Source organism: Eurypyga helias, unplaced genomic scaffold (assembly GCF_000690775.1).
Source record: "Eurypyga helias isolate BGI_N326 unplaced genomic scaffold, ASM69077v1 scaffold5365, whole genome shotgun sequence".
In the NCBI taxonomy this organism is placed as follows: Eukaryota; Metazoa; Chordata; class Aves; order Eurypygiformes; family Eurypygidae; genus Eurypyga; species Eurypyga helias.
Genome location: NW_010253282.1, coordinates 1 through 10,464, shown reverse-complemented (window position 1 = coordinate 10,464; position 10,464 = coordinate 1). Strand labels below are relative to the sequence as shown.

The 10,464-nt window shown below is 36.9% G+C and overlaps 1 protein-coding gene across 1 annotated transcript; it reads right to left on the bottom strand.

Annotated features, from left to right (window-relative positions):
• Nucleotides 1-227: 227 nt before the first annotated feature.
• PUS7L (pseudouridylate synthase 7 homolog (S. cerevisiae)-like) lies at nt 228-10,225 on the bottom strand. The gene is made up of 7 exons (XM_010152605.1): nt 10,002-10,225; nt 8,122-8,317; nt 6,270-6,368; nt 4,666-4,747; nt 2,984-3,261; nt 1,167-1,220; nt 228-551 (listed from the first exon to the last, which is right to left on the bottom strand). Exons 1-7 carry the CDS (start codon nt 10,223-10,225, stop codon nt 228-230), a joined length of 1,257 nt encoding a protein of 418 aa, XP_010150907.1.
• Between the last annotated feature and the right edge of the window lie 239 nt (nt 10,226-10,464).

Here is a 10,464-nt window from a genome sequence, read left to right as displayed (position 1 = left end):
GCATAACACTCAATTGTACCCCTAGTGCATCCAAGCATTTGCATTTAGGGTTTGGAAGGCTTCTGGAACATTTCAGAGGATTTTGGTGGGGTTTCTTCCTAATCAGTATGAACATCAGTCTACAAATTTTACGTGTTCCTGGCTTGAACCTGTTACTCTCCCTTATTTTCTTGGCATTACGCATAAAATATCACCATTGCATACTATTCCTGCAATCAACTGGAGTCTTAAAAGTCACATTTCATTATTTCTCTCAGACAGGCTGTTGCATAACAGGAAGGATCGAGGTCGAATGAAATATGAAGAGAGACTTCCGATTCCTTCTGCTGGTTGTCTTCATTTTCAATTCCTTTTTCACTCTCTTCCAAAAAATACGACAGGTTCTGAATGTTCTTCAAAATGGGTCTGTAGCATCCAGGTATATTCAGCTGTAATGGAGACACTCTGAATTTACACATCTGCAGCTCATCCGTAGAAAGCCTTTCATGGTACCATTGCCCAACTTTGTTACTGGGATACTGGATACTATGGCCCACCATTGGAAGAACCACCTTCAAAATAAAAACAAAACAACAAACATATTTGAAATAAAGCCCATTGATTTCCCTTTAAATACAATTTTAAATGTGTGTAAGTCTTGTGGTTTGGGGCCTGAAATAGTAAACCAGCAGGTTCTCTTCTGAAATAAATCTGTGCAAAGCAGGTATCTTGGATACAATTAAAGCAGGATAAATAATCAATGTGTCAGGATTCCTAAACCAGACTAGAAATATACCAACATGAATTTCCTTGCTTGTTGGGAAAGATATATCAATAAAGGCATTAAGTTGCCTATGTAAGACTTCACAACTACATGCTCTGCACTTTCAAAAATCAGAACATCGACTGCTCCTGAATGCTTTTCCCAGTAGACTGAAAGAATTTTCAAAGTATTTATATTCAGCTTCCAGATAAATACTGCCATACTGCAAATGACACTGCACTTATTTCCATTACAAAGTAAATATTCTTTCCTCCTGTTGTGAGAGTGGAGATTAGTCCACATGTGTTTTCTTTAATGCGCATTCAGAAGACTGCATCAGTTAATTTAATCATGTAATTTTTAAACCAAAACGTTTTAATTAAATAAAGAGATCAACAACTCAGAATGTTTCATTCAGACTTACTTGGTTTAGAGAGTATTTGTTAGCTGACTCTTCTGGAGCAGTGACTGCATGAACCTGACAAGACATGTAAGAGTTAAGAAGCAAAAGCCTTTTTTAAAAATAAAACATACACTTTTTTTTATATTTAATTATGCACTGTAGTCCCCAGCTTGCAGAGGTCATTTGACTACTACAGGGACGATAATCTATTTCAAAATGGTAGAGATGCTTAATATAAAGAAATTTGTTTACTGGTGAATGGCACTAAACATTAACTGATGCTAGCTACCACTAATGAGCAAAATATCCCTCCAAACTCACCTTCTTTGAATTTCAAGTTAACGGCGACCATGCAATCTTGTGCTACATCAGCAAAAGCAAAAATACTAAGAAACATGTTTTATATTAAATAGGAATATATCTATTCCTATTTATTCAATAGGATTGTTGAATAAATTCAATAGGATTTATTCCTATTTTGTCAATTGAGTTATTCAATAAATCAATATTGAATTTGATACCTCTGTTTTTTGTTTGATTTGATCTACTTGTTTTATTAACATTCTCTCTCAAACATACTGTTGAAGAAAAATCACAGTGGAACAGAAGCCACTCTACAGGGACTGGAGGTTATTCAGTCACCTTTCAAGTGCTCTTGCTTTCAAATTTTGAGATGTTCACCCAAAAGACATGAGACGCATTCTGCCTATGCACATGCCTGTTTAGTATCCAGTAAAACACTGCAAAATTCTATGCTTTGTCTGATGATCAGGAGAAAGATAGAATCATAGAATCTTTTAGGATGAAAAAGACCCTTAAGATGATCAGGTCCAGCCATAAACCCAACACTGCTGAGTCCACCCCTAAACCATGTCCCTAAGCATCTCATACCTCCAGGATTTGTGACTCAACCACCTCCCCAGGCAGCCTGTTCCCATGCCAGACAACCCTTTCAGTGAGGAATTTTTTCCTAATATCCAACCTAAACCTCCCCTGGCACAACTTGAGGCTGTTTCCTCCTATTCTATCACTTGTTACCTGGAAAAAGAGACCCAATTGCTTCCACAGTGAGAAAGAGGTATGCCAACCCTGAAAGAAGAGATGGCTTCAGGATGGACTTCAGCATGCTGAGACCTGGCACCAGACACTCCAGGGCTGGCTTCTGCGCCTTGGCTCACCCATGGCTCCATGCACAGCACCCAGGCTGTGCTGTGGGCAAGCAGAAGCACTCCCTTGCCCTTCACTACTTTCCCAAGAAGATTGTTGCATTTTTTGAAACAGGTGCTAACGGCTTAGACCCCACCGTCAGCCTGTTTTAACTGACTGATTAAGTGAAATTGTCCTAAATATTCTTTGACTGTGTAGCTGCAACGAGATTACCGGTTCAGTCTGAGGGCACCTCTCACAGTGTGTTTACGTTCATGAACATCTAGGTAATGGGAAGGTCTGATCTGGAGAGCAAGGCTCAGGCCTACATGACTGATGATATAAGCACACCCAGTCCATGCTGAAGTTTTTCCCTAGTCACATCCTAAGAAGAGCATTTTATACCATGCAGGCTAAATTCTTACATCTAGCAATTCTGACATTCTGTTCCTTCTGTACACTTGAATAAAATGAACGTTCAGAACAGAGAAAAGCTGCTAATATACATCTAGCTTATATGCCTATTTATGGTAACTCAAATAAACTTACATCACTTCTGTCACCTTTGTCACTAATATTACATATTTTATTGAACGAACCAAAATAAAAGCATTAGAGTACATCTGAGTGTGTATTCAAGTGCATTAAGTTTGGTGGGGTTTTTTTACAAGAACTGTTTTGTGAAGACTCACCTTGTCATTCAGGGAAACGCTTTCATCATTCTCTTCTGCGAAGACAAGATCACCCTTGACAACTTTTGAGCCGTAAATCTGCAGCCGATACGATGCTGCTTCATTCCAAATTTTACTGCAATAAGCATGGACATAGAATATGCGCATGGAATGAGGAATATTGAGCCATCCTTTGGTACAACCTTCATGATTTACACCGTAGCGATTTAAAGCTCGTAGCAACATCTTCTCTCTCACTTTAAATTCTGGCAGCATCACAAGTGTGCCCTTTGCATCTTCTGATACAAACAAAAATAACCATATAAATAATCTCTGATTTTTCAAATATTACCTGTCAGGAAGAAATACACTTAAAATGATGAAATAATCAGGTAGGGAAAAATCATGTCAGTTTAACCTCTTCATGCTGACTTTTAGGTTATTTAGGTTATTACTCCCTTTCCTTCAATATGTCATGTCAGACCCATTTCATCTTCTATGGCTATCAACACAATCCCATGAATTTTACTCTATTTCACGCAGATGAACTGAAGTAGCTGCCATTCAGTGATTCAGTCTAGTTTGCATTATTTTTTTCTTTTTTTAAGGAAACTGACTTCATCACTCCAAAGTTTTTTTTAGACCAGGTAACTGAAAGTAAAAACCAAGCTATGAAAGGACATTAAATCTCTACTTCATGTAATTTGAGAACATGTATTTCACAGGGGGTAAAAAGCATGTCTTTATTTTAAAGGTACAAATTGCACTGTGCACTGGCAAGTCTGAGCCTCAACCAAGATGAAAACACATTTAATCACATTTGTACAACATTATACAAATGTTTTATATTTTGAATGTTATGGTTTACTTATTTTTTCTTTACAAGTGATTATCTGACAAAGCCTCTCATGTAGTCTTCTACCTTTTGCTTTCAGGAAAAGGCAAGCAGCTGTTCTCAGGGTCCACATCAATGTCTTTCCATGCATCATACAGCAGCGTACAGTACAGAATAATCCATTGTATCGTTTTTGTGAAATGAAACATGTCTGTGTCTCTTGAAGCTATGTATCACAGTTGTTCTGTCAAGCTGCAGTGATAAGCAGGCTAACAGAGGTAGAATATTTTAAAAAAATAAATACATTTGAAGTTGAGAGCAACTCCAAATTTTTAGGTTTTTTAATTTTGTTGATTTTAATTCAAGACAAGAAGAAGGTAGATAACAGGAAACCACGGAAGAGATACCTCATTAAAGATATGTACAAGCAAAGCCCCAAAGTGCAAAAACCAAGAGCTAAAATTGCTATAGAAATCTCAGAAAATTAGATGCCCAAATGTGTTAAGTGCAGAGTATGAGCTGGCTGCCTCACTCCTGTTTACTTCCTTTATTAGGGAGAAGTTTATTCCAAAAGCAGACAGGTGGAAGGAGGCTAAAACGGCTTTGATAAAATTATCTTAGTCTTTTCCAGAACCATGCTATACAGCATTTGTTTCTATACTGTCTTGCACCTGAAATATATTAGTTTTCTACTGTTTTGCACATTTAGGGCCTCATCCTCATCTAATTTTTAATTGTGCAACTCTACTGAGTTCCACAGAATAAGCTTTAAGTTGTATAAAGCAGCAGCATCTCCCTGTGCAGCAACACCTTATTCCCCCACTACACTGACCCTGAATAAATATACAGACAACTTAACTGGACATACCAGTTTGAAGAAAGTATCTTTTTGCATTGTTCACAGGGTCATCAGTATCTTCAGGTGTGAAAAATAACTTCACAGCTTTCACCTACAAAGAACAATATTAATAACAATTTTTAGGCATTTAAATCTAACTTTCAACTAAGCAGATAACCATGTCTCTGATTCTAACATATTCTACAAGCTCTCAAAATTGTATCAGTCCTTTTAGGTCAAAGTCATATTCTCCCTTCCACAGAAGATGCCATGAAGAGGAAACATGGTTGTGTTCCCTCTCAGATTAAAGAAAGGTTTTAGTCACACAAAAGACAGCTTTCAAAGCTCTATGAGAAATCACTCTTCTTGAACATCCAGTGAGAAATCCTCTATTTTGTAATGCCATCACTCTATCCTGAACAGGAAGGATTCTTCTTTCCCTCCTGCACATACCATGCAAAATTTAGACACAACACTTTCCAGTCTCACACAGAGGGACAGCAATATTCCTTTTTTTTTTTTTTTATTACTGACCTGTATTAGGTTAGGTGACACTGTGACAGGGAAGACACTACACTAACCTCTGCTACTTCCGACACCAGTGGAGCCACACAATTTGCTAACACTTACACCAAACTGTGACATCTGGTTCTTGTCCTACTCTGGACTGGACTGTGCAAGCACATACTGGCACATTTTTAATATAAACAGTAGTTTCTACATGCTTTAAATTAAAACATAACTGAGTTAAGACTAGAGATTTAAATCATTATTCTTCAGGGACTGGTACCTGGTACCAACTGCGAGCATTCAAAATGTCCGATACATCAACAGTAACTTTTATGGGCTGCCCTCATGATTTTCTTATATTTGGAGGCAAAGTTTTCCTGAGTTTTCTCAGAATCAAAACAAGATTAGAAGAAAAGGATACTCAAGTATTTATTTGACTTTGTAGTGTCTGATTCTGTTTTAGAGCTTTGCCAAGTACAATACCACATATATTGAAAAGTATATGGCTCTTATCTTATGAATTATTGCTTAAGCAATAAGCTCTCCCTAGCTTACATGGCAGCAATGGCTCAGAACTAAGAGTTTGGGAAAGTAGCCAAGGAATAATGGAAAGCAGCAATCTTTCCTACATAGCAGATAAATTACTGTGGTATTGAAGAAGCAAATCCTTTCATATGATCCCATGTAATATGTTGTGACATTTTAAAGAAGCTTATAGACCCCCAGCAGGATAAAGAGGCTACAAGTTAGGAGGTAATCAGGACCACGAATAAACATTGTATAAAGATTGCTTCATTTCTGAGTTCAAACCATTTATGGAATGCAGCCACTTCTCTGCCAGGTGGCATGATGACAATCACAATCACCTACCAGTCACAGACAGAGAAATCACTTGAACTATTTAAAGCTGCACCTGCTGTTTAAAAAGGATTTTTTGTTTCAGTATGAAGATCATTATGCTTATGTTGTTGTCAACACTGATCTGGCAATTACTTCAAGCACACATAGGGGTTTATCTCACAAATGAAATTGTTCACTGGGAAGGTCAACTCCAGCACTAGACATTGCCACAGTAATGTGAAATTAACTTGACAGTAACTACTTAAAATACAAAAGGAAAATACCATTTTTTCATTCAGTAAAGCCAATCCTATTTGATCTGTCTGAACATTTTGTCCTTGTCCAAATCGCTGAGGTCCATAGTAATTTACAAAACCTTTTGTCTAGAATAATAAAGAATAAATATGTTAAAAGCATGGAAGTACCTCATGAAGAATTATTAAGACTAAGTGTACAACACACATACATCTCATTTACATCCAAAATGCATACTAACAGTTTTTTAATCAGAAGTAATATGTAACAAAATCTTAACTCGTGATTCATTACAATATTTTAGCATCTAATTTAGAAACATCTAAAAAGACAATCAAGTTCTGTCATTGCCTTCACTTTCATTAAAAAATAAGTAAATGAAACACAATTATTTTTATATAGTTAATTATTATAAATACAACTACAGGTCAAGTCAAAGTAGTCAAGCTTTTTATATGAGCCAAACTATGTGTTCAAGCAAATAGCACAGGTAGTGAACAGTAACTACCGTGAGACATTTTTTCTTAAAAATCCAAATCTGTTTTCACATGAGATCATTTGTATTATTATCACAAGAGGAAAGACCAAGAGCGAGCACTTCTGCTAACTGGGATTTTAATTCTCCTGATTAAGTTCTAGGTCACATGTGGGTAGTAAAATCACAGTCATGTGACCCAATCAGAACATCGCTTTCCAGAAAATAAGAAGTACGCATGGAGTAGACAACCAAAAAACATACAGTATTTGTTTTGGAAGTGGTTATTCTGTTCAAATTATATAACCTTGCTTTGCACATCCATAGGTCCCATATACAATTTTGTTTTCATGGAAGATAAAAAAATCCGTATTTCGGATTCACACACCTGCTGGTTTTGCCATTCATTATGTGACCAGTAAGCTAAATCTAATAAACCATGGCACACAATCAGAAATTTTTGTTCACCTTCTGAACAGCAATACAATAAAACAGTCAGATGGATCAGAGAGAGTGAAAAGCATTAAAGTACCAGCTGAATGCTTTTTTCAATGATAAATTAATTTCCAAAATACATGTAAAGTATTTTGCTTTTGTATATGAGGTAGTTTTCATTCAAGTCTTTATTCCTGAATTAATCTTCTTAAAGTAATTGGTATTATGGTTATTGCTTAGTAAGATAGGGCAAGAAAATTACTGCTGTACAAAACATCTAAAGTATTTCCCTTCCATGATTTGCTTTTACGTTTCTCAGTGGTTTAAGGATAACAGCAATCAAAATCCTTTGAATTTCAGGGGATCTTCTTTCTCTGCTACAGATATTTCACATATGTGCCATGAAAGTTCTTCACCTGAGCCAACCATGCCTGTTTCTCACAAATGTTCAAGGCCAGGCTGGATGAGGCTTTGAGCAACCTGGCCTAGGGAAGGTGTCCCGGCCCATGTCAGGCAGGTTGGAACTAGATGGTCTTTAAGGTCCCTTCCGACCCAAACCATTCTATGATTCTATGACCAAAAAAGGCAACACATTGACACAACTACATTCTTTCACCCTGTCAACTGCCACAGTGAAACACAACCCTTCGGTTGGCCTTAGGTCTGTGCAGCAACAGCTCATATACCCATACTCCTTTGCTACCAAAGTTCCCATCTGTCTTGCTGCACCACTCTGGGGTCTGCAGTCTGTAACACAGAATGAATTCACTTATGGTCCCTCCTTGGAAGGCAGCTTTACACCCAATTCCTTAAGTAATGCAGGAAAGACATTAAATAGCAAAAAGCATCAAAACTGGGAAATAGTGGCATTAATTTGCTATTACAAGTATTTCCTTTAAAAGTACCTGATTTTTTTTTACAGCACAGAATTAAAACTCTGTTCATTATTGGCAGCCATGTGGCTTTTTTACCTCAACATTTCTCATCGCTTCAGATATTCTCTCTTTCAAATCTGCAGAAGAGTCATGACCGTGGTGTTTGAGATCTCTCACAACTATATCAAAGTGATTGCCCTTCAGCTGACCAAGTCTAAGGTGCTGGCATGCTGAATGTATGTTGTGTATTCTCATGCCTTTTTTCTCCATTTTGCTTCCAATTTCTTTCAACCTGCATAAATAATTAGGAGAAATTATGAACCATCCTCTACTAAAGCTATCCAACTTATAATAAACGTCTTCTTAACCTTTGCACTAGAATTAAAAACAACTTTAAAAAAATGAAAAGGGATTTAAAATGGATTATTATGAGAAAACCAAATCAAATGGACACATAAGTCTTAAAATTTGGTTACAGTCCAGAAACACTTCAAAATGTTTGCTTCATTTGCACTTCTATTCTGTAGCTTGACAGATACCAGAATGAAGCAATTCACTGCACTTTCTCAAGGCAATTGCACTGAAATTTGCATTTTTTAATTGAAAAATAAGTAATTTACTCTTCAGTCCAAAAAATCTGCTTTTCATTAAAAAAAAAAAAAAAAGGAAAAAGTAGTGGGTTCTAGCAGACTCCAAAACACAATTGCTCGTTCTCAGTCAGCCTTAACAAAAACAAACTCAGAGCACTGAATCTCTGGGCATGCTTGCACATGCTTGTAATTGGAAACACAGCTGACAGTTCAAGTATTTGCCCTCTAAAGTATCCACTCAATCCCTTTGTTCTTATGTGTAAGTAAGTGTCATTCAAATCAAAGGAAACTTTCGCATAAGAGCTTACGTTCTAAGCAATATTCTAATAACTTTATAAATTATCTATTGAGAAAAATTACTTATTCTCCCTGTTATGCTAATGGCTTGGAAGCATTTAACTATTTTGCTTCATCATTTAAATGTTAATGCAAAATTTTGCTAATTATCTCTTGAACAATTGGCCTTACAGCCCAGGCTGCAGTACAATTTTAATACTGTTATATATTTATGTTAGTAATAAATTCTAAACTCGTAAATTCTACTTTGCTTTATTTGTAAAGCGTATTTTGTTGCTAAGCCCAAAAGCCTCTAGAAAGTTAAAGCTAAGGAAGAAATAAATTATGGTTTTGATTCCAGCTATTTTTTACTGTTACTATGGCAGAACTTAATATATATGTCTTTACCCACTGAATTGGCTATAGAGAGTAACAAAAATGAGGAACGGAAAGGCACATCTTATATGATACAGTTGGACTGGATGATCTCTAAGGTCTTTTCCAACCTAGTGATTCTATGATTCTATGATTGACACATTATTGAGAATGCAATTTCTGCCCTCAGGTTTGGCAGTATCTTCATTATTTAGATTCATTTTTCTTAACTGGACAATACAACAGAGTTGATACTTAATAGTCAAAGACAGCATCTCTCCAAAGTGTATTTGTAATGATTTACGTCAGTTTTGTAGGTGTATAAAGCTTGTAAGTTACCGTCTGGGGACCAAAAGGCAATACTTCAATAGCACGTGGAAACCTGTTGTGTCATGAAGTACAGGCTTTGTCTCAGTTCCAGCTAGTGGATGGTATTTAAGAAATTGTAAAGTGGATCCCTTGAGCACGGATACTGCCCCAGAGGATACAGGATATTCATAGTATGAAAAACACAGAGAAAGGCAAGACCATTCTTTAAACTTCCAGCTCTGGGAGGCTTCAGCACTAAGGTGTATAATCCCTAAAGCTGCAAAATATTAAAGCCATTTCTAGTGTGCTCTAATACAGGAGAAGAGAAGACACATCAATAAGAACATTTCAGAAGATCGTACCACATCGAGATTTATTAACTTAGAAAAATATGTGCTAACCTGAATGCACCCAGACTGTACGTACCTTTCAGGAGTCACCTTCTTCACAACCATAGGTTGGTACGTAATGGCCTTCTTATCTTTGATGCCCGTGTAGCTGAAGTCTGAAGGAAGCACACCAAGTTCAGCGGCCAAGAAGCCGATGGCTTCTAGTGTTTCTAGATTTTCTTTCTGAAGGGTGAAAGCTGAAACAATCATCTCATAATTATTAGGAACTTGCACTCCTAAAGCGTACAGGTAGTCTGCCATGACAGATGGGCAGGCTCTTTCCTCCGAACTATAATACCCTGGAAGCTGCAAAGAAACGGTCTTCCCAACCCACAAAAGTAAAGGAAATGGGACTTTTTCGGTATTGAAAGAATAAAATAAAGACATGGGCCATGTAACTCTTAGAACAAGCAGAAACCCCTGCTTGCCTTTAAACACAGTACCTGATAAAATGCAACACAACTGAACAAACATGCACTCGATGTCCGAGTGGAGATCGG